This window comes from Galeopterus variegatus, unplaced genomic scaffold (assembly GCF_000696425.1).
Source record: "Galeopterus variegatus unplaced genomic scaffold, G_variegatus-3.0.2 Scaffold3218, whole genome shotgun sequence".
NCBI lineage: Eukaryota > Metazoa > Chordata > Mammalia > Dermoptera > Cynocephalidae > Galeopterus > Galeopterus variegatus.
In genome coordinates, this window is record NW_007729329.1 from 98,211 (window position 1) to 121,471 (window position 23,261).

At 52.0% G+C, this 23,261-nt stretch overlaps 1 protein-coding gene across 1 annotated transcript in view; it reads left to right on the top strand.

The window, feature by feature from the left end:
* Window positions 1-23,261, top strand: part of VWF (von Willebrand factor) — a 147,543-nt gene that overhangs the window by 27,409 nt on the left and 96,873 nt on the right. The window contains exons 8-15 of the mRNA XM_008584313.1: window positions 4,658-4,794; window positions 5,426-5,564; window positions 6,708-6,808; window positions 11,104-11,299; window positions 11,789-12,004; window positions 14,761-15,001; window positions 19,763-19,857; window positions 22,253-22,413. Coding sequence (XP_008582535.1) covers window positions 4,658-4,794; window positions 5,426-5,564; window positions 6,708-6,808; window positions 11,104-11,299; window positions 11,789-12,004; window positions 14,761-15,001; window positions 19,763-19,857; window positions 22,253-22,413 — 1,286 coding nt within the window. The remainder of the gene's footprint in view (window positions 1-4,657; window positions 4,795-5,425; window positions 5,565-6,707; window positions 6,809-11,103; window positions 11,300-11,788; window positions 12,005-14,760; window positions 15,002-19,762; window positions 19,858-22,252; window positions 22,414-23,261) is intronic.

Sequence of the window (23,261 nt, forward strand, 5' to 3'; positions counted from 1 at the left end):
ATATCTAAGATCATATTTAAGGTCTTTGGATTAAAGGCTTCAGGGTCATGTGGGACCTTATCCAGTGCCCTGATGCTGGGAAAATTCTGGAACCAGATGGAAAGTGGGCATTAGGGCTAGGTCAACTAATCTAGCCCAGGGATGGCCAACCAGCCAGGTTATCTTCTGTGCAATCCTTGAAGAAAGTACAGAGGACAAAAGGTTGCTCTTGAAAGTTATATCTGTGCTCTATTTTAACATAATAACATAATCACACCCTGTGAAAAACCTAAGGAGTCCTTTTAAAGACATATGAGGTTGCTGCAATTAATCCAAGAAAAAACTTTTAATATCTAGATAATAAGCATTCATTGCATAAGATCTGTGAGCCACAGTGGATGCAATTGGGAATTCAGCTCATTGTGTTCTTTAGACCGACTACCAGATTAGGCAGTCTTAACAAGCACTTACTGTAGGGAGGGTCTTCCATCCGTCATCCTTACATTCATTCATCCGACCACAGTTGAGCGTTCACTGTGTACATGGTGGAATGCTTGGTCTGCGGTAGACAATGCAATCCCCTGGTTTTCAGTTCAAAATCTAGAAGACAGCTTTGCTGAAGATGCACGCCATTCTCTTGATGCCTTGATGGGCAGATAACCAGTTCCAACTCTATGGTCTGCTGAGCGGTTTGATATTTTGTCCACCAAACCACTGAGTTCATCTCTTGTTCTCAAAGCCCCAGCTCTGACTGTCTTTTTCTAGTTATGAAGTTTAGTTGGTTGCTGCCTGCTGGCCCTTTTCTACCCTGGAACACAGGTGCATTCCTCTCTGGCAGTGGGTCTGTCTTATTCTCCCAATGTGATGATGGCAGGTAGAGCTTCTGCTGGGAAGAGTAGATAGAAAGGTTCCGGAAGGGGCTTGCTTGGCTCTGCTATAAAGCAGAGTAGGCTGGGGCTTCTGTGCAGCCTCTGGAGGAGCTGACGTTGTGAACCTTAGAAACAGAGACCTGAGTTCTGATTCTCTGGAATAAGATGAGTGTGTTAGTGATCTCCAAATTTAGCATCTTAAAACAACAAATATTATCTCACAATTTCTGTACATTTGGGACTCCGTACATTTCAGGATTCTGGATATGACTTAGCTGAGTGTCTCTGGTCCAAGATCACTCATGAAGTTGCAGTCAGTTTTGACTGGGCTGTGGTCTCACCTGAAGGCTTGACGGGGTGAGGGGGATGGCTTTGAGGATTGCTCATGTGCTGGTTGGCAGGCATTACTCTCTGATCATGTGGACCTCTCCCTGGGGCTGCCTCTGCCTAGTGATATGACAGCTGGCTTCCCCGGGACAAGTGATTTTTGAGTTGGCAAGAGAGAGAGCAGCCAAGACAGAAGAAGCCCAGTCTTTCAAAACCCTAAAGTCTGGAGTAACTTCCCTTCACATTTGCTGTATTTTATTCAATAGAAGCAAGTCAATGCTTCCAATCTACACTCGGGGTGAGAGGTCACCTACAGACATGAATACATGGGGTGGGGGCCGTGGGGGGCATCTTAGAGGCTGCCTAGGGCAGAGAGTGTTGTGTGCAGGTACTGGGAGAGGGGAGAAAGCCCAGGAGAGTGGTGTTTGTACTGGGAGGGCCGGTTCCTGTGATGCTCCCAGTCGTTCATTGCTCCTGCACACTTCTGCCTCCTGGTTCGGTGTTAGGACAGCCTCTGGCAAGACTGTGGTTTCCCCAGAGCGTGCATACTTCCCTTTCTATAGCCCTGAGCCTAACCTTCCCTTCCTCCATAGAACACATTGCCCAGGGGAGCTCTGCTAGTTTAGTTCCACTGAACTATAAAAGTTTAGTTAGAGTTAGTGTGGAAGGAGCTTGCCAGTTAACGGGGACCACTCCCCAAATGAATAAAGCTCTCCTTATACAATGTCAGACTCCTAGTAGAACAGCAGAGAAGACATGTTTCTGAGTGGGGAAGGGGTGAGTGGAGGGCTTTTCTCTTGTGTTCAAAGCCTCATGAGCGTGTAAAGGTGGCCGAGCATGGGGACTGGGAGCACGGGCAGCCTGGCTGAGTTCCAGTGTAACCACGTCCTAGCTGGATGACTTTTGGCAAGCTGTTTAATGATTTGTAGCCTCAGTTTCTTAATTTGTAAAATAGGGATAATAACAGCAGCTTCATCCCATGGCTGTTGTGAGGCTGTTACTCCTCGGCGCACCGCAAGCCTCCAATAAACGTTAGCTGTTGCCGTCTTCACACAGCAGAGGCGGCTGTTCTGCTAAGCAGGGTCAGAGAAGGACGGAGACACAGGGCAGGCCCACGGGAGCTGGGGAGGGGAGGGGTGCTGTGAGGTGGGGCTGTGGCCGGGGCCGGCGGGCCTGCCCCGCTCGGTGGGAAGGGAGGCCTTCGTGTAACCTGTTCCTTATTTGGTTTGGGATTCTAACACGGCCCTATAATTTGACCTGGGGATTCAAGGTCAGTCTGTTCTGAAGCCTCAAGCAAGGAAGGTGAACCCCACATCCCTGGCTAATGAACGGCGTCCCGCGCTGGGCGGAGGCCGGGTGAGCGTGGCCATGTGGCCCGTTGTTCTGGCTGGTGTCCAGCTGCCAGGGCCAAGTCCTGCCCAGCAGCTCGGCCCCCGTTTTCCTGGGGTTCTGGTGCTTGCAGCTCCTGCAGCTCTGTCCCTCAGTTGTATGGAGGAGATAAGCTAAATGCAATATTTAGATTTCTGATTCCTGAGAAACTTGGGAACACAAATCAGTGGGGGTCAGAGCAGGAAATCAGGTCAGAGGATTAGATTCTAGCCTTGAAAGTTTTGCTTTTGAATATTTGCATGTTTTCTCTTTGACCCCTCTTTCCCTGGGCATTGTCAAAGATAACAGAAGTCCAAATTCTTCCCCAGATAAGAGTGCTCCTGAGGAAACGGAAAAGGATTAGGGAAGAATTCCCACCCATTTTACTGCAACAGGGTCAGGACACCTCACACAAATGACTGTGTTGCTCTGTTTGTAGGATGATGGGGATTTCTGAAAAATGGTCACCTCAAAAAGGCTTTCCTGGATTCGAAATTCCAGCACGTTTACCATGAGCCGGGATGACCTTGCCCCTATCTGTTGCCTGTTGTGCTCTGATTTCCAGCAGCAGCCACCCCTCACGCTTGCCCTTCTTGTGATGGGGCAGCGGGTGGGAAGGTGATGCTGAGAGTGAGCTGGGGCCTCTCTACTGCCTCCTAATTTCATCCGGGCTGGATGAGCCCTGGCCCAGGTTATCCTGCAAGGGGTCAGCTGCCCTGGGGACCAGCTAGAGGTACACTCACCAGTCTCCCCATGCTGCTTTCCCCTACCCCTGCCTTCAGATACATACTCAAGGCAGGACAACACCTGGATCCAAAGTTGTGCGATTGTGGGCATGAGGCGGCCAGCAGCGGGGGCCTGTGGAGCTTGTCTTTGATAGATGGACAGCTGGAACCTCCCTGTGGCCTTTGGAGATGCCCTGGCTCTGTGACAGGGCCCAGCATCAGCCCCTGGAGATGGGCCCAAGTGGGACTGGCTGTAGGTTTGGGCTGGGTTAGTGCTATGGAGAACAAAGCCTCTGCTGTCTGGAGGTCAGGGGTGGCTGAGCGGGGAAGGAGGAGCAGCCATGGTAAGTGTGTGTATTCCTTTGCAGGACCGATGGCACGGGGTGAGAACAGATAGAGGAAATACATAAGGGCAGGTGGGGAAGAGATCCAGAGTCCCATTTCAGCTTTGATGGGTCCCGTGTGGGCCCTGAAGGTGGGGTTGCCCCAAGCTGGGGTGGGCTGATGGGTAATCACTAGAGACGCTGGCAGAGGCCGCCCTGCATGGGCACCGTACAGGGTGTGTGATCTCTGGTTTGAGGTTCATTGGGCAGAGCGGGGGCCTGGGCTAGAGCCTGCGGGAGGATGGTGTGGAGGTTGGATGGAGGGCAAGTCAAGGGCTTGAGTTGTGGGGTGCTGAGGGGAGTCCTCATCCTCACCCACTGATGTGTCAGCTCGGGCTGGGGAGCTGGCCTGGCAGAGGTCAGTGCTGCCTGGGCTGTGGTGAGATCACGGGCAGATGGCCTCCTGGTCCCTCACTGAGCCCGGCTGAGGTCACAGCATGGGCTTGCCTCTGAGGAGGCCTTAGAGCTGGCCCTCAGCCGGGGGTGAGGATGGAGTCCCAGCTCGCCACTGCCAAGCTCTGAGATGGTCCCACTTCTCCCCTCCCGCTTGCCCCGCCTCTGGGCTGCCCGCTCCGCCGCTGGCCTTTAGGCACTCTTCTGGGGTGGGCTGTGTCCCTGAGCCCCTCCACAGGCCATGCCATTGAACAGTCCCTCCCAGGCTGCTGTCTGAGGTTGGTGTCATGGCCCTGGAGGCAGAAGGGAGCCGAGAGAGTCAACAGCCATGGGTTCTGGCCAGGGCTTAGCCACTGACTGAGCATGGCTTGTCACCTCCCTTGGGTGCCCCATCTGTAAATCAGGACATTGAAGGGACTGATCCAGCTCTGACATCCTCCCGTTTAAGGAGTGGGAGCTGACTCAGAGTCCTCTTACAGGACTCGTTTTTAGGTTGACGTGGGGAAAGGATGTCGGTGGCATTTCGGGGAGAAGGCGTCCTGCTTGTACGTGCGTCCATCTTTGCCCCTAGGAGACTTCCCCCACCTCCCATTCTTCCTCTGTGTCCCTCCAGGGGAGTGTCTCATCACAGGTCAGTCCCACTTCAAGAGCTTTGACAACAGGCACTTCACCTTCAGTGGGATCTGCCAGTACCTGCTGGCCCGGGACTGCCAGGACCGCTCCTTCTCCGTTGTCATAGAGACGGTGCAGGTGAGCTCCACCAGCCCGGCCACAGGGAGGCAGCCCGGGGCGGCTGGAGAGCTGCCGGGGCAAGAGGGCAGCCCCCTGGGAGGCCCAGCAGCTGCTGTGTGTGCAGGAGGGAGGCCCCTTCTTCCAGACTTCAGTGAGCCTCTCATTCCTGCGGAAACCCAGCCCGTGCCTCTCCCTACATGGAAGGCACCCCCTTCGGGTCGGGCCTGTTGCCCCTGTGGCTACACCCCCTCTGCCGTTTGGAGCTGGGGGGTGATTGGGGTGGGGCAAGGAGGGCCCATCTCCTTTTCTGCGCTGCTATGGTGCACGTGCGTACTTTTCTCTAGAGAACGAAGCAAAGAGGGTAGGTAGAGAGCATAGGGCTTCCCTGAGTATCCAAGTCCCTGGTTCTCTTTGGAACAATAAGCCCAAGGAACAAAACGTTGAGCCAGAGGTTACAGTTCTTCATGTCCTCTTGTCACACACTTCGGGGGCACCCATGCACATAGAGTATTCTGTGAAAATGGAGTTGTCCCATGTGAGAAGGCCGGAGGCTTCCTGGGGTTGGGTCCTTTCTCTGGTAAACTGGGTCCTGGGCTGGGGTGCTGGGCTGCAGGGGTGTGATGAGGTCACTGTGCTCCCCTCTTGGCAGTGTGCCGATGACCCCGACGCCGTCTGCACCCGCTCAGTCACTGTGCGGCTGCCCACCCTGCACAACAGCCTCGTGAAGCTGAAGCACGGGGGAGGAGTTGCCATGGATGGCCGGGACGTCCAGATCCCCCTCCTGCAAGGTGGGCCTCCTCCTCCACTGGGCTGGGGTCAGCCCAGCTCACCCCGCAGCGCCCCTCCTTTGTGATGTTGCTCACTGCCAGCTGAGGGCCCGCACACACACCTCTTCAATGGGAATGTTATGGAGAATTATCTTTGGAGGGCAGGGTAGGTATCCTAGGCATGCACCCTTGCAAGAAAGGAAGGCTTCCTGGAGGAGGATGACCAGAGGAGGAAGCTGGCTGAACCCTTGGAGATGAGGAGGTTGCTCCAGGCCTGGGAGAGAGTGTCAAGGGGAAAAGGGAACCAGGACAATTTTTACTTGACTTGAGACAAAGGGGTGATCGAGGCTTAGGCAGGGTGGTTCTGGTTCTACTTTGGGGAGCAGAGGCTGATGCCCTGAGGTCAGGCATGGCTGGTGATGGGTCAGACTGGAGCATGCCACTTGGGGCAAGGCCAGGAGACTCTCTGCCCTGGGAGAAAAACTTACCTGTCTAGTGTCTTCTTCCAGGTGTGCCATGCCCGTTAAAGCAAAACTGCTTTTGCACAAACATTAACCCTCAAACTTCACCCTCAACGTGGCTCTCGGACCCCTCCAGCTCCTCCGTGACTGCTGGCCCCCCTGTGGCCCATCATCCTAGCATTGCACATGGAGGATGAACGTGGGCTAGTGGGCACACAGCGTGTCCATGAGTGTTTAATGCCATGCTCTGGTGGGCGCCTTCCCACAGCAATGAGGACTGCTGTGTTCAGCTTTTCACACAGCATCGCTGAGCCGTGAGGCCTGAGTAGCAGCCTGGAGCACCAGTGGTGTGCAAAGGCAGAGGGGTCCAGGCGTGCTCCAGTGTCCTGGGTTCAATGATGGACGGATCCCTCAGCAGCAGGAATCCCCTAAAACCGAGGATGCAGGAGCCTCTGTCGCCCTCTTGTGGCAGTACAGGGCATGTCAGGCTACAGCCAGGGCACAGCGGCTCCTTCCAGGCGAACCCTATTTGCCCTGTGCCCACCTGGATCACCCTTCCTCCTGATGGGCACCCCATCTGCCCCAACTCATGGCTGTTCATTAGGACAGTCCTTTTGAGACTTCCATCTCCTCCCCAATACATCTGCTGCCACCACACTGCCCTCCCCCACTGCAGCCTAAATCCTGTCCTGCTTGGTTCCAGGTGACCTCCGCATCCAGCATACAGTGATGGCCTCCGTGCGTCTCAGCTTCGGAGAGGACCTGCAGATAGACTGGGATGGCCACGGGGGGCTGCTGGTAAAGGTAGGCCCCTCTCGAGACACTGCCTCCCTGCTGCCGGACCCTTACAAAGTACTCCTTGTGCTCTGGGCAGAGTGACTTCGTGTGGTGGCAGAAGAATTCCTTTCTTCTCCAGCCCTACACCCCCAGACCGAGGAACAGGCCTCTCTTGTTTGTGAGAAGCTGGTGTTTGTTTTCTGGATGGCCCTGTCGGCCCTGGGGATTCTCCTTTCTGGGGCTCGGGTATCCCGAGGGCCTGTAGACTGCCTCTTGTGGAGCCGGGCAGGGGCAGATTCGCTGTCCAATCTCCTGCGGTGACAAGGCTTGGGGGAAAGGGGTGTCTTCCCGGTGTCTGTTGTGGGTAGCAAGAGAAGAGCAAGATTGGAACTCACCGCCAAGACTCTGACTTGTGCTCCTGCAGGGAGAAAGCCACCCACTCTGTCTGTGACAGGTTGCACGGGGACCTACCAACCTCTGCTCCTGGGCCCTGGGACTCTGCATCTGGGAGTCACCTCCTCTCATTCTCTGGGGTGTAGAATCACTGTGGACAGCAATCCATGCCTTTCAGTGGGCTTCCATATATACTTTCTCTTGAAATGTCCCTGGCAGAAGGGCAGTGCAGGCATTATTATCTCCATTTTATAAACGGGGCATCCAAGGTGCGGGGGAGCTGAGAGGTGGCCCAGCACCCCCTGCCTGGCCGTGGCAGCGTGAGGGTCAACTCTCTGCCTGGTGCCTTTCCTTAGACCAGTGGTTTTTACTTTTCATCTCAGGGTGTCTTTACACTCTTAAAAATTATGGAGGACCCCAGGATCTTTTGAGGGTTATGTCTATTGATATTTATCAGATTAGAAATTAAATAATAGATACTTAAAATATGTACTTATTGGCTCATTTGAAAATAACAATAAAAAACCCACTACACATTAATATAAACACTTAAAAAAAAAGTTTTCCAAAGCAAAAATAAGTAATGAGAAGAATACCACTGCTGTACATTTCTGCAAATCTTTTTAATGCCTAGCTTAATGGGAGACAGATGGGTTCTCATAACTACTTCTGCATTCAATCTTTTGCAAAATTGTGTGTCATGTAGCCTCTGGAAAATTCCACTGTATACTTGTAAGAGAATGAGAAGGAAAAAGGCAAATCATGTTTTCATATTATTATGAGAGATAGTTTTGGCCTTGCAGACCCATTGAAAGAGCCTCAGGGATCCCCATGGGTCTCAAGGCCATGCTTTGAGACCCGCTGTCCTAGCTCATGCCTGGGACCCCTGGAGAGTCCCCTCCTGCATCCTGGGGTCCCGTGCTCCACAGGGTCCTTGGTATACTCCTGGGATGGGCCTTGGACATCCCTAATGAGATCCTGGTTTCCTCCATTCTCATGAGGTAATTTTTTTCTCTTGTCTTAGAGCCTCTGAGAATTACATACTATTTTTTTTTCTTTTGTAAAAAATAAACCTCTGACCACAGACTGTAGAGCAGGAAGGCCTGGGAGATTCTCTCATCAGCCCCGTCATTTCTGGAGCAAGCGTCACTTGCCCTGGTCTCACGGTCATTTGGTCACAGGGTGAGGACCGGAACTCACCTGGCTCCTGTCTGACATCGCCTCCTGCAGCCCAGCCTTCCATGTTGGTCATCCCACTTTTTCAGCGTCCTCCTTTGTCACCGAGGGTGCTCCTGAGCCGGGCGACTTCTCCCCTCAGGCGACAGGCCTGTGGCTTCTGTGCACGGCTGCCTCTCCTCAGGTCTCTGTCTCTCCTCTGAGGAGGACACAGGTCGACTCCAGCTGTGGGAGGGGGATGTAGAATTGTCTCTGGGGGTGGGTTTGGTCGGCTTAGCTAACAAGAAGAGGATTTCCTTGGTCAGCGTTCGGGACAGGGTCAGGGGCTGCATGGCCTGTGGGGCTGTCCCGTGGGCTTTGGTCTGAAGCAGGAGGTGGGGAGCACCTGAGTGCTGACTCTGGGGTTTTGGGGGACTGCGGTGTGCAGGAGAAGGCTGGGGCAGGTTGGCAGGGGGCGGGGACAGCCGCCTCATGAGGTACTGCCCGGGCCCTCTGGTCTCCTTCCTACCCAGGTGCAGTGCTCCTGCTGCGTCCCTGGGCTGGTGGCCGGGCAGTGCGAATCACGCTTTCTGTGCACTGCGTCCCGGTGCAGCTGCCTGGCCAGCCGCAGGCAGTGTGGTGCCCAAAAGACCCTCTGACAGTCCCCACTTTGTCAGAGCTGTCACTAAGCAGGGGCTTATTTCAAATAGCAAGTGTCCTCTCTAAGAGTCCTGCACTCAGACTCTGGAGAGCCCTGGGCCAGCCTCGGCCTGGTGTCTGTGGGTTCACCCACCCTTCTAAGCCCTGCTGAGCTGACTTCGAGACAAGCCAAGGGGACAGAAGTAGATACAGTTTGAGAGTGGGGACAGTGGTGATGGCCGACCTAGTGGGGGTGAACAAGAGGGGCTTTGGGGAGCATGAGGGACCCCAGTGTCTGAGAAGGGGGAGAGAGGAGAGGTGCTGAGCGTTGCTCGGGATAGCCTTGACTGCTGCCATCTGTCACATTGCTTGGGCTAGTCTTGAGTCCTGGCATTGCATTTCTGCTTGTGCCAGGAGGAAGGCCTATTTATTCACTAATTTATTAATTCATTTGTTCAACAATCCATTCATTGAATAAATATTTATTGAGTGCCTTCTTGCACTGCTGTGGTCTGAATGTTTGTGTCCCACCAAAATTCATATGTTGAAATACTTACCTCCTAGCTGCGGTGTTAGGAAGTGGGCGTTTAGGAGGCAATTAAGTCATGAGGGCAGAACCCTCATGAATGGAATTTGTGCTCTTATGAAAGACCCCAGAGAGCTGGGTAGCCCCTTCCACCATATGAAGACACAGCTAGAAGGCGCCATCTATGAGCCAGAAAGTGGGGCTCCCAGCTGGTACCTTGATCTTGGACTTCCCTGATTCTAGAACTGTGAGAAATAAATTTCTGTTGTTTATCAGCCACGCAGCCTATGGTATTTTGTTATATAGCAGCCTAAGTAGACTAAGACGGGCATCATTCCAGATACTGAGATTACAACAGTGAAATAAAACAGACAAAAATCCTTGCCTCTGTTAGTTTAATTCTAATGGAGGCAGACAGACAATAAACAAAATAAACAAGTAAATTATATTGCATATTAGAAGGCGATCAATCCCGGGGAGAGAAGGGGGCAGGAAGTGCCAGGGTTGGGGATTCAAGGTTTAAATAGGAGGTCAGGGAAGGCCTTGGTGCCTCATGTGGCAAAGCAAACATGAAGACATTACTCTGTCTCCCTTTTTATTAACTATATTTACTTGGATCCATTTTAAATGGGTCTGGAACGTTCCACTAAATTGCTCATCCTGCGTCTTGTTCCATCAGAGCTGGAAGCTGGCAGGGCTCCAAGAGGTGACCCCAGGGGGCCCAGGCCTAGGCCCTGAAGATTTCAGAGCACAGGGAGGTCACCTGGCCTTGTTGATCACGTGCACAGCAGGAGTCAGGACTCTTGGGTTCCAGCTCCTGCTTTGACCAGAAACCCACAGATGCCCCAGCTGCAGGGGGTGAAAGGCTGGGTCCACTCCCCTAGCTGTCCCTCAGTGTGCCCTGTGGGCTCAGAACTTGTTCAGCCCACACAAGCCGCCGGTCCATGGCCTGGTCACCCTGTGGCAGGCTGCCCCAGAGTGCTCCTGACCCCCACCTCCTTGGATCATCACCCCTAGAGTGCTTGCAGCCTTTTCTCTTTAGCGATACTCAGTAGCCACGTGAAACGGAGGAAGTTAGGATGGTGTTGCTCCTGGTCAACAAATGGGAGCCCCACTCAGCTGGCTTTGCCCCCATGTGCGGCCAGCTACGTGTTGGGGAGGGGAGTGCGAAGTTTGCCCTGGATTCCCATGGGCATCAGGGCCCCAGGCTTGGATGGTCTCCTCTGCCAGGCATTGGTGGCAGAAGGCACACTGGATGGGGCTCAACCTGCTTGCTCGCGCAGCTCTGCCACCACCTCTGTGACCTTAGACAAGTCACTGTCCCTCTCTGGGCCTCAATTTCTCCATCTTTAAATGACTAGATAATCTCTAAAAGCCCTTTCTCCACAACAAGCCCGACTAAAGATTTAAGAGCAGGGAGAAGCTGGTAAGCGTATACCACAGTCAGCTTTTTTTTTTCCTTCTGCAGCCTAGGGCTCAGCTGCTGTTTGTTAAATTCATATTTATTTTTCACCCGGGGAACATTTTTGATTAAGACCATCTTTTCATTGAAACAAACTGTTGCTGCTTTGGCGGCAGCTGCTCCAAGGTGGTCTGGCCTCTCCCGCAGCTGTCCCCAGTCTACGCGGGGAAGACGTGTGGCCTGTGTGGGAATTACAACGGCAACAAGGGCGACGACTTCCTCACGCCCGCCGGCCTGGTGGAGCCCCTGGTGGAGAACTTCGGGAACGCCTGGAAGCTGCACGGGGACTGCCCGGACCTGCAGAAGCAGCACAGCGACCCCTGTGACCTCAACCCGCGCCTGAGTACGTGAGCCTGGGGGGAAGGCGGCGACCCCGCAGAGCCCTGAGGTCCCCATGTTCCAGTGCATTCCACGGGACGGTGCACCCACTGTGTGTGTGTGTGTGTGTGGGGTAGGGTGGGGGAGGCGTGGAGCGAGGGACCGGGGTGGGCTTTTGTTTTTGCCATTAGCATTTGATTATGTGCGTCTGGATCATCGTCAAAGTCTCTTTAGTGAGCACCCCCCCATGGGCTAGCCTCTGGGAAAGAAAAAATAGTACATAGTTCCCACCCTTGGACATTCTCAGGCCACCGGAGCAGCAGCCACACAGACTCAGAGACACATGTACGCTGAAGGGACTGGGGTGGCCGTTGCAGCTTCACCTGCAGCAGCATTTCAGTCCTTCGTTCATTTCTCTTACCCAGCCCATCCCTGGCTGTTTCCCAGGGGGTTGGCCTGAGAGGCAGCCCCTCTCTGCCCCCATCATCCTGGGCTTGCTCTCCTCCCCCCACAGCCAAGTTCGCAGAGGAGGCCTGTGCTCTCCTGATGTCCTCCAAGTTCGAGGCCTGCCACCACACCGTCAGCCCCCTGCCCTACCTGTGGAACTGCCGCTACGACGTCTGCTCCTGCGCCGACGGCAGGGACTGCCTCTGTGGCGCCGTGGCCAGCTACGCCGAGGCCTGTGCCCGGAGAGGCGTGCACATCGCGTGGCGGGAGCCCGGCTTCTGCGGTGGGTGTCTTTCCTGCCTGTCGCTCTCTCCAGGCAGCTGACCAAATTGTCCTGCTGGCTTGGCCCATTTGGCCTTTTCAGAGCACTTTCTCTACATTATTTCATTTGGAAAGGGGCCCAGGGTTATTTTGACAAGCATGGGTTGTGGGGACATTTCATTTGCAGCCACTTTTCCTTTGCATCTCCCAGCAAGACACAGTGGTGGGGACCGGCTCTCCTGTGGATGGGCTGGTCACTCTGGCCTGTTCCAGGAGACTAAGTTGGAACCTGGAATCCCACCAAGAAGAAATTTTCTGTGCATGCTGCCACCTAGTGCCCAATACGTGTATGACCAGGTGGTGGAGTAAGTGGGTCCCAGATCCCAGGGGGCCCTGGCATCCCTGGGGAGGCAATGGGAAATGCGTGTACAAATCCTTTGCTTATAACCATCAGTGGACTCCTGGCCGAGGTCTCTGGCATTGCATAAAGTTATTTAAAATTGAATAATCGTTCCCAGCTGACTGGATTCTCACTGCACTGTTATGTTCCTGGCACCAGAGTCTGTGTCTGTTGTCACACTCTGGTCCCTTGGGTGGCTAGATTGTGTTCACTTTTTGTTGGTGTTGCTGCTCTGGGGACATTTGCTGAGTGGCCAGTATGGTCAGGCAATAGAGGTGACCAGAACTCCAACCTTCCTTTTCGAGACACGAGTGGAAACTGTCGCCGTACCAGGTGCCTGTCACCCTGAGTGAAAGGATGATTAGCTTGGGGGCGGAGACAACCATGGAAGGCTTTCTGGAGGAGGTGCACTTGACCATGGCTTTTAAAAGATGCTTTCTTGGCAGAGAAAGAGTTGTTTGCAGTGTTAGAACCGTAGCAGTGAGGCATAGGAGTGAGAAGGATATTCCATAAAGACAAGGTAGGATGGATATGCTGATTTTCAGGGTGAAGGAAATGTGTTTGGTAACTAGCATGTAGGTGGTCCTGATGAAGCAGGAAAGTAGGAGCTATGAGAAATGGGGAAAGGAATTTATATCATACATTTAAAGAGAGTTTAGGTATGGGAGCTCTAGAAGGGCCGATATTTGGGGTCTGATGAACCGACTCATGTTTTGAGCCTAAGAAAGCCCATAAAAAAGGGGAGCAAAGACACTGTAAGGACAAAAGGGAACAGGTGCATACGTGCATGCCATGTGCCCTCCTGTCCCTCCAGCCCTGGGTTGTCGCCGGGAGTCACATGCTGGCAGCCAGAAGAACTGAGTCCTCACCGGCAGCTGGCCTGTGACTTACCAGCTACATGACCTCGAGCCTTCCCTTAACCCTCCAAACTCCTCCATCTGCTGTGTAGAAATGGGGGGGAGCAATGGGGGGAGCAATGAGGCTAAACGAGGTGCTGTTCGTGAATATGCTTTGGTTGTCACCAATATTAGAAGTGACGCATTATCAGTATGCTACAGCATCTGCAGGGTCTCCTAATTCAGGACATTCTCCCAGAATGCAAAGGGCTGGCTGAAATATTCCTTCATCTCTCACGAGCAGCTTGTGTTAAGATCCACTGAGCAGAACAGGAGGAAGTGGGCTGACATTGGAGTAGCAGGGGCTGAGATTCGGTGTGAGAGCTTCCTGACTTTAAGTGCTGCGTGGTGGGAAGGAACTTTCCCTGGAGGCTTTTAATGACAAATGGGATCTGTCTCTATGGATTTATAGATGGCCTCGGGCTGTCCCTCTGAGCCCAAGGAGAGCGGACAGACTCCTGGGTTCTTGCCTCCGTCCTTTCTAGACTTGGAGAGGAGCTCCTGTTCGGCTGTCTCCTTGCTCCATACCTCATTTCCCTTCCTGAGAAATGAGCAGAGCTCCCTAGACCACTGAATCCACACGTGAGAAGAGGTCACACCCCTTGGGGGCACTCACGGAGCAAGAAGTTACCCCGCAGCAGCTTTGCGGGGTGCTGCGAGGAGATCCAGAAGAAGTACACATGTTCCCTCCTTGCACATCGGTTGTGCTTTCTTTGGGAAGACAAGATCACGAGCTCCAGGGGGCCAGGACCAAGTCTTACTATCTCTGCATCCCTGAGCCTGGCAAAGCCCGGGCACACAGTGGGCGCAGAATAAATGTCTGTTAAACTGAGATGGGCGTTATTTCTTCTGGGGAAGAAAGTTAAAGAGAAACTCCAGTTTTCTTACCTTTGGAAGGGGGTGATGAGCGCAGACTCACTGAGTGAGGCACGAAACTTGTGGGAAGAGCAGGGCACTCAGTAGGTGCTCAACACACGGTAGCCATCACTGCCATCATCATCACAGAAATGCCCTTGCTCGTCACTCCCAGTTCTTTTTAACATCCACAGTTTCAAAATCCACCAGGATTTCTACTATGTCCTTGGCTGTGACAATTTTTTTTTTCATTTTGTCAATATACAATGTAGTTAGTTATTGTGTCCCATCACCAAAACCTCCCTCCCTCCTCCCTCTCCCCCCTCCCACCCAGATGTGTCCCCTCCATTTTCTCGTTGTAAGAGCTTCAAAAAAAAAAAAAAGTTGAGTTTTGGAGGTGACTAAAGCATGCTCCCTTGGTGAGGGAGAGGGCGATTGCATCCATAATTAAAGCATACATTTGTGTGCCTAAAAATACACTTTGCTTATAATGGGAAAGGAAGGTGGTGACCCTACAGATATAATTGGGGGTCAGAGCAGCAAGGGGTGGCACGCACAGCCTAGAGCCACAGTCCTCGTCATCCAGTGTTTCCACTGAGGCCTTCTTTCCTCTCCCCTCTCTTCCAGCGCTGAGCTGCCCACAGGGCCAGGTGTACTTGCAGTGTGGGACCCCCTGCAACCTGACCTGCCGCTCCCTCTCTTACCCGGATGAGGAATGCAATGAGGTCTGCCTTGAGGGCTGCTTCTGCCCCCCAGGGCTCTACCAGGATGAGAGGGGGGACTGTGTGCCCAAGGCCCAGTGCCCCTGTTACTATGATGGTGAGATCTTCCAGCCCGAAGACATCTTCTCAGACCATCACACCATGTGGTAAGTGCACGCTGCAGGGCAGTACCGCTGCAGTGGCAGAGCTGGAAGGGAAAATGGTCCTCCACCTTCATGTCATGGGTGGGTAAACTGAGGTCCACGAAAGGAAGTGACTTGTCCAGATTTGCACAGCAAGTCACAAGTAGAGCTGGGATTTTGCCCAGGTCTTCTGACTTCCTTACCACGCAGGGTAGTAGAATTCCAGGCTGGCAGTAGGAATTCTTGAGTTTTATTGCCAACTACATCGTGTCCCTGCTCTAGGTCTCAGTTTCCCTTTTCTAGAATAAGAAATGGGAGATCTCCTTGTCCCCTCCCCTCCAGCCTCCTTTCAGTATTTTCAGGCTGAAGCATGTGAGCCAGAAGAAAACACTTCACAGCAGCATTGCCTCGATGGTGCATTGCTATGCTGTCCTGCCTCATGCGCTTCCCCCCAAAATACTCGTAGCCCCAAATCACACTTGCTTCTTGCAGCCCTTCAGAAGGGCTGCCGTGATCCCAGAAGAAATTTGCAACAGAACATTTGCTGGGCAATCCCTTACCTGTCACCTGTTCTGTCCCAGGCTCTGGTTAAAGATTGGTGATCTAAAGATGAACCAGACACAGCGTGATCCCCAGAGAAGCTGGCAGTCTACTAGGGGAGCCCAGTTCAAACGTTGTGATTATGGAAGATTTCGAACAGGCATAAAAGTAGAGAGGATAGTGTGGGGAGCTCTGATGTAACCACCCCCACTTCATGATCACCAGCATTTTGCCATTCTTATTTTATTTATTGTCTCCTCCCCCTTTTTGGCTGGAGTAGTTTAAAGAAAACCTCAGATATTACACCATTTCACTTGTAAACACTTTAGTATGTATTTCTAACAGATAAACATGTAAAAAATAAACATAACCATAATACTATTATTGACCTAAATGTTAACAATAATTCCTGAATAACGTCTAATATTCAATCCATGTTCACTTTTTCCTGATTGTCTCAAAATGTCTTTTTGTAATTGGTTTGTTCAAATCAGGATCCAAACAAGCTCTGCACGTGGCACTTGGTATGAAGCTTTTTCCTCATCATTCCAGTGACATTAATTCACAGCTCCTCCCAGCTTTATTTAGGTTGTTTACACTTCTATTAAAGCAGTTATTGTTATTGGATGTGGATTTCGGGAAAACATCTTATACCTCCCCTCTAGAGACGAGACCGCATCTTAGGCCCCAATCTCCAGCACCTAAAACAGATCTGGCGTAAAGTAGGCACACGACAGATGCTTATGAGATGGAATAACCATAACATTTGTTAGACTTGCCATACCAGGAACACCAAAAGCCCTGCTCATTCAGGAAAGGGGAGGATTACCTCCACGTGGGAGGAGTAAGGAAAGACTCCGTGCAGGGGTAGCTTTTGAGCTTGAGGAGGATGCCAGCAGCAGAGGTGGGTGGAAGGACGGGAGGGTTTGTTTTCAGGTGGAGCAGAGGTCTAGGAACTGAAACGCACAGGGAGTGCTCAGTAATCTTGAAGGTGAGTCTTCCGGTGGGAACATGTGCTGTATGCAGGAAAGAGAAGACTGGGGGAAGTTGGGATCAGGTTCAGGGATCAACGAAAGAGAAGGGGAAGAAGACGGGGGGCCCCGGGAAGGTCTGAACAGGGAGCAAGTAGGGCCACATAGCTTTGGGGAGTGGGTTCTGGAAGCTGCGTGAGGTATGAAGGCAGGGAGACCAGTAGGAATGTTGACGCAGACGGATAAAAGGCCCGGGACCAAGTAATGGCAGTGGAAATGGAGAACGGGGGACAGAAGCAGGCGACGGTGGGGGAGCAGATGGGCTGGGGGGATGTTTGACAGGCGGTGGTGTTGACAGTGGCCCAGGGTTCGCAGCTGCAATGCCTGGGAGGGCAGTGATGGGGGTGGGGGACAGTCAGAGGGCTCTCTGGGGGCAGAGACAAGAGTCTGAGCTTGGTTTTGGCCTTGACAACTTTGAGTTACCGAGAGGACATCTTGGTGAAAGAAAGGAACCAACTGCTTGAATTACGGGTTTGGAGTGTGAGTGAGAGGTGGGGCTGGAGGAAAAGATGTAGGTGGCAGCCACGAGAGTAGCCAGGCTCACTGAGAACAGGAAGGAGGACCGAGTCCAGAGCCTGGGGCACGCTCAGAGGACGCGAGGAGGAAAGAGAGGATCCTGCGGGACAGGCCACAGGTGAAAGGGCAGAACCAGGACAGGGCCATGTTGCGGAAATTAACGGGGAGAAGGGAGCAATACGTCCTCTGTTGGGTGGGTCTTGGGGCCCGGCGGTTGCTTTAGACAGTTGTCTGGCTGTAGTCTCCAGGGCGTCGCTCTCTGGGACCTTAAAACAACGCTGCTGGGCAGCCATAATATTATCAATGTAATCTATAGTATAATATGTATTATAATATAATATGTATATGCTATTTACTGTAGTCACCATGTTGTGCACTAGATCTGCTGAACTTGCTCCTTCTGCCTGACTGGAATTTTGTCTCCTTTGACCAACATCTCCCCAACACCCGCCTCCCCCCAGCCCCTGGTGACCACCGTTCTGCTCTCTGCGCCCGAACTTGCTCCTTCTGCCTGACTGGAATTTTGTCTCCTTTGACCAACATCTCCCCAACACCCTCCTCCCCCCAGCCCCTGGTGACCACCGTTCTGCTCTCTGCGCCCATGAGATCAACTTTTTTAGATTTCACGTATCAGAGAGACCGTGTGATATTTGTCTTTCTGGGCCTGGCTTATTTCACTCAACATAATGTGCTCCAGATTCACGTATGTTGTCGTGAATTACGGGATTTAGTTCTTGCTTGCGGTTGAGTAGTGTTCCATTGATGTGCCGCATTTTCTTTTTCCATTCATCTGTTGGGGGACACTTTGGTTGGTTCTGTCCCTTGGCTGTTGTGAGTAACACTGCAATGAACATGAAGTGCAGATAAGTCTTCTTACCTACTGATTTCATTTCCTTTCTATATGTACCCAGTAGTGGGATTATTGGATCATAGGGTGGTTCTACTTTTAATTTTCTGAGGAGCCTCCATACAGGTTTCTGTGATGGCTGTGCTAATTTACATTCCCACCAACCGTGTACAAGGGCTCCCTTTTCTTATCATATACCATTGGTCACACAGACAATCCTGACACAGTTGTAGGAGGAGACTCCACGAGGGTGTGAGTACAGTGACGTGGGGATCCCTGGGGCTATCTTGGAGACCAGATACCCAAAACACTTGCCCATGTTAGGGGAGCGGATTGGGATTGGAGGATCGGGACAGAAAAAAAATGAACACAAAATCAAATGCTTTATTCAAAGCCTTGTGTGGATGCTGGCGGTGTAATGGCAAGCAAGGTCAGTCATGGCTTCTACCCTCATGGGCACTATATCCCAGGGAGAGGCAGATGTTAATCAAAGAATAACCCAGATACTTGTAAAGTCAAGGAAGTGAGTTCTAGGAAGAGAAGTACATGGTCTATGAAAGCTTGAGATGGGGTGGGAACAAAGAAAGTGATGTGTGTGTGTGCACGCGTGTGCATGCATGTACGTGTGTGCACGCGTGTGCATGCATATACGTGTGTGCACGCGTGTGCGTGCACGTACGTGTGTGTGCACGGGCGTGCATCTGCTTGTGGTAGACAGAAGTGACATCAGATCACAGGAAATGGTGTGTGCAGAAGCCCCTGTGTCTGAAGGGAGCAATGTGCCCTCAAGATCCAGAGAGGGCCAGTGGGCTGGAGGAAGGGGAGACCGGCAGGTCATGGTCAGGTCATGTGGGGTCTGGCCATTCTAGGGATTTGATCGTTAAGGCCTATTGAGGGGAAGCTGTTGAAGGATTTCAAGCAGAGATGTGACATAATCAGATCTGGGTTTTGAAAAGATGCTTGGGCAGCCAAGAGGCATGTTTTGGAGAGAGGCAAGAACAGGTATAGTGGCAACAGTTAGGAGGCTTTTACGTTGTTCGGGCAAGAGGTGATAGTGTCTCACCTCGTGGCAGTGGAGATGGAGACGTGAATACAAATTCTAGCAACACGCAGGAGGCAAAGTCCAAGGGCTGGTGATGGGTCAGACATGGAGAGAGCGAGAGGGTAGTGTCAGGGGTGGTCCCTGGGTTTCTGATTGTGAAACCAGGTGGACGGTGATACCATTTCAGTGACCCAGCCCTGGGAGAAGATCGGCTTTGGTGGGGGGATCATGAGTTCAGTTTTGGACATACTGAGTTTGAAGTGTCTTGGAGACTCCAAGGGAAGGTGTCACGTAGACATCTAAATACCTGGGTCTGGGGTTCAAAGGAGAGGTCCCAGCTGCTGATGTGAACTTGAGAGTCATCTCTGTCATTGAAGCTGGGGGTGTGGCTGGCAGCATCCTGTGAGAAGAGGAGAGAGCCCAGGGTGGCACCTGGGGAAAGCTGACATTTAAAGGCTGGGCAGAAGGGGGCACTACAGCTGAGGCTGAGAAGGAGCAGCCAGGGCAGAAAGCCAGGAGATGATTTGCAGCCAGGGCAGAAAGCCAGGGGATGATTTTTTTTTTTTTAGTAAAATGGAGTGGTCTACAGTGATGAATAATGTTCAAGGGGGTCAAGTAAGAAAAGAACTGAGAAATATTCCATGGGATTCAGTGACGTGGGGTCAGTGATGACCTTAGCGTACTATGCTTCGGGGAGTTTTGGGACCGGGAGCCCAGCTGGAGGGGCTGAGAGTAGGCGGGAGGTGAGCAAGCGAGGACAGTGCGTGTAGACGGCGCTTGTGAAGCTGGGCTGTGGTTCCCCCCTGCAGCTACTGTGAGGACGCCTTCATGCACTGCACCACGAGTGGAGCCCCGGGAAGCCTGTTGCCGGACACCGTCCTCGGCAGCCCCCTGTCTCACCGCAGTGAGTACCGTCCCCTGGAAGGCGGCTCATCTCTCTTCTGCCTAGACTTCTCCTGCAGCAAGTGGGGGGAGCCTGGCTGCCCTGTCTGTCCTGTGCATATTCAGGCACGTGTCTGGCTGTGCTCAGGGTTGGCACAATTTCTAGGATTGTGTGAGTGACCTTCAAGCCTACATACATGTTTGCATGTGTTAATCCAGATTATGGAGGCAGGACGTATTTTATTTTGTGGAAGGGGAAAGACTGAATCATCTGTAGGATGGATTCAGTGAGACCTCTGTTTTGGCCTGGGTGACTTAACCCACAGGACAGCTGTGAGTGAGTTGGTTGCCTTGACTGTGATGAAAATCACCCTTCTTTGATGGATGGCCTTTTGTTTTCTACGGACATGCTGATGAGGACACCTCCTAAGGAAGCTTCTAGGACTGATTTGAGAGAGGGGGTTTAGGCCAGTTGCTCTCAGTCTGAAGGTCCTAACAGTTGCTGTACTGTTTAAGGACAAGGCACAGAAAGGAGGAGGGGCTGGGCTGGCACTGGTAGGACCGCGTTCACATTTGTGGATCACAGGGGCCTTGTTTGCTTCCAAAAGGATCATCCTGGCTTAGAAAGGACTTTTCCAGTAGGAGGGAGGTAAATGGGCTATTTTCATCCTCCAGCTTGACCACCTCTCTCCCTGCCTCTCACTTCCCATAAGATTCCTTCTCTGCAGGTGACCAGCTCTGTGGCCCGCTGTCTGTTTCCCACCCTGCCCTGGGTGAGAGGTTGGGCTCCTGTGTGACTGATGCAGGAGCATGTCTCAGTCTAGAGCTGGGGCAAGATCCCAAGTGCCTGTGTGGTTTTCAAGTTAAAATCAGAACTTGTGACCTCAATGTCACTAAGCCCCCAACTGTCTCTAGCTGTCACGGCATTTTCCCCGTGCTCCCACTGCCCGCTGTTGCGTTCTGCCGGAGACCTGTCTCTAGCGCTTCTCCTGCGCAGAGTCTTCTAGTCCAGTCACTGGAAGGTGTTCTCTTTTTCAAAGTCAGGAAACTGCTGAGAGTCTGCGTAGCTTGGGAAAAGCCATTTAACCTTGTGGAGTTTCAGTTTCCTAACAAAGGTCTCCATATAAAAATAAGGCTGGAAATTCTGGACTTCTTGTTTGTAGGAGACAGAAAGTGATATTAATGCTAGTAAGTGCATCAGGAGTTTTGGAAGAAAGCTGCGGTATCAACTCTCTGCTGCCATCATTATCCAGTCAGCCATCAATACCTACTAACTGCCAGGAAATATGATGTATCAATGAAGAAAGAGATAAAAACCCCTGCCTGTGAGTGGGCTGAGCAGGGGCGGGGTGGACAATCAATGAATAAGTGAACTGAATCGTATATCAGATGGAGAAAAACAAAGCAGGGAGGGGAGATTGGTGTGTTGCAAATTTAACAGAGTGGTTGGGCAGAGGTTGACATTGTGCAAGGTCTTTAGAGTCTTTGTCTGAGACTTTAAAGTGGTTGAACGTCCTCTTGATATGTTAGTTATAACCATGTTAGGAGTGGTTCTGTTGGGTCCCACGAAAGCTCCTTTTTAGCACTTGTTAATCTAAATAACAGAGAGGCTCTCTAGAAGAATAATGAGTTTAACTGGGAATAGAGCATTGCAATGGGAATGTGTCTACTAAACTATGTGTGTATTCAGGGAGGTAAAGGAAGACAAAGGGTTTTAAAGGCAAAAGAGAAAAGTACATGTAATTTGCTTTGCAACAGAGAGCATTGGTTACAGGGACTTATTGCAGGGGTTGATGCCAGTTTATTAGTAGAGACAGTGCCAGGCAAGTGTTTTTGTACATCTGGCTAGCTGTCCTTGTGACTCGTGGTAGCAAAAGTTTTTGTTACGGGTGTATGTGCGTAGATCGGTCTTTGTAATAGTTCTTATCATAGGCATGTATGCATGAGAGTCCTCCCTTCTTAGCCTCCCAGCATTATTTGTTTTTTCTCTAAGTTTGACACACGTGACTCCATTTTGGTTCTGACAATACTGACACACCCAAACCCAGATTTTTTACAGGTGGGGTCTGAAATTTCTATAATGCATCCTGATTCAGCGCAACCTGCTACAGCAGGGCCAAGGGGGGTAACTGTGGGCCATCGGAGGAATGCTGGGATCTGGGATCGGGAGAGCTGCCACCAGCACAGGCCAAAGGCCAGAGCTCAGATGAGAGATACAGCTGCCAACCCAGCCCCACCCCACGTGGGTCCTGGCTCAGGCTAGACTCCACTGGAGGCTGGCAGCATCTAGTCCCAGGGAGTGTGCAGCTCCAAGTCTCTCAGACTGAGTGATGACATCTAGGGGACCAAAGGACCACACAGAAGGTAGATCCATTCTCTCCTTCGCTAATCACCTCTTTGATTTTCCTACCTTCAAGGCAAGAGGAGCCTGTCCTGTCGGCCTCCCATGGTCAAGTTGGTGTGTCCTGCTGACAACCCACGGGCTGAAGGACTCGAGTGTGCCAAGACGTGCCAGAACTATGACCTGGAGTGCATGAGCATGGGCTGCGTCTCTGGCTGCCTCTGCCCCACCGGCATGGTGAGTCGCCCCTGCCCACTGCAAGGGACAGCACCTGCCCTCCTGTTCTCCTGCAGGGAGCAGTTAACGAGGTGGGCTGTGGGGGCAGAGAGAGGAAGGAAAGAGCAAAACAAGGCTGGCACCCGGGGCTGTGGTGGTGGTAATACAAGTGGGGGGCAGGGGTAGTCTTCTGTGGCCACCAGCACCAAAGCCAGGGAGGGAGTTGGCAGGAAAATGTGTGGGTTGATTCTGATGGATCTGACAAAAACATAAAAACTTAGCTCACAGGGGTGCCGTAGGAAGCAAAGAAAGTATTTCCAGAAAATGCTTACAGGTAAAAACAGGTGTTTCCACTAGAATTTTCCCAAAGGCTGCATTCTGTGGTATGAAGTTAGAAGGACATGTTTGTTAGCATATTATTTGCATAAATGAGTATAACTTTCTAGTTCAAGAGAAGACATGGATGTCCCTGCCATGCCACTAGCATGCCACAGGTTGAGTCCCTTCCCTGTTGCTTTGCCTTACACAGATTTATCACCTCTCTTCCCCTGGGTGACAGAGCCACAAAAAGGATTATTCAAAGCCCATTTCTTCCGAGCAGTGAGAGACCCCGAAGGGGTTAATTTCCCAGAACCCTCAAGAGAGAGGCATTGCTTCCTTGGGAAATTAACCTCGAACTGGGGTCCTCTCCCTGCATTTATTCTCCAGACCAGGAAGTTACAAGAAAATAACATAGGTGGGGTTATGGCTAAGTATAGTTCAACAATAGAGTCTGGTAACATCAGTGAAACAAGCAAAGTGAGATTCCATAATGCAATTTGCAAAAGGTTGAGTCGATCCACCAACAAAAGTTTGATCTTAGCAAACCC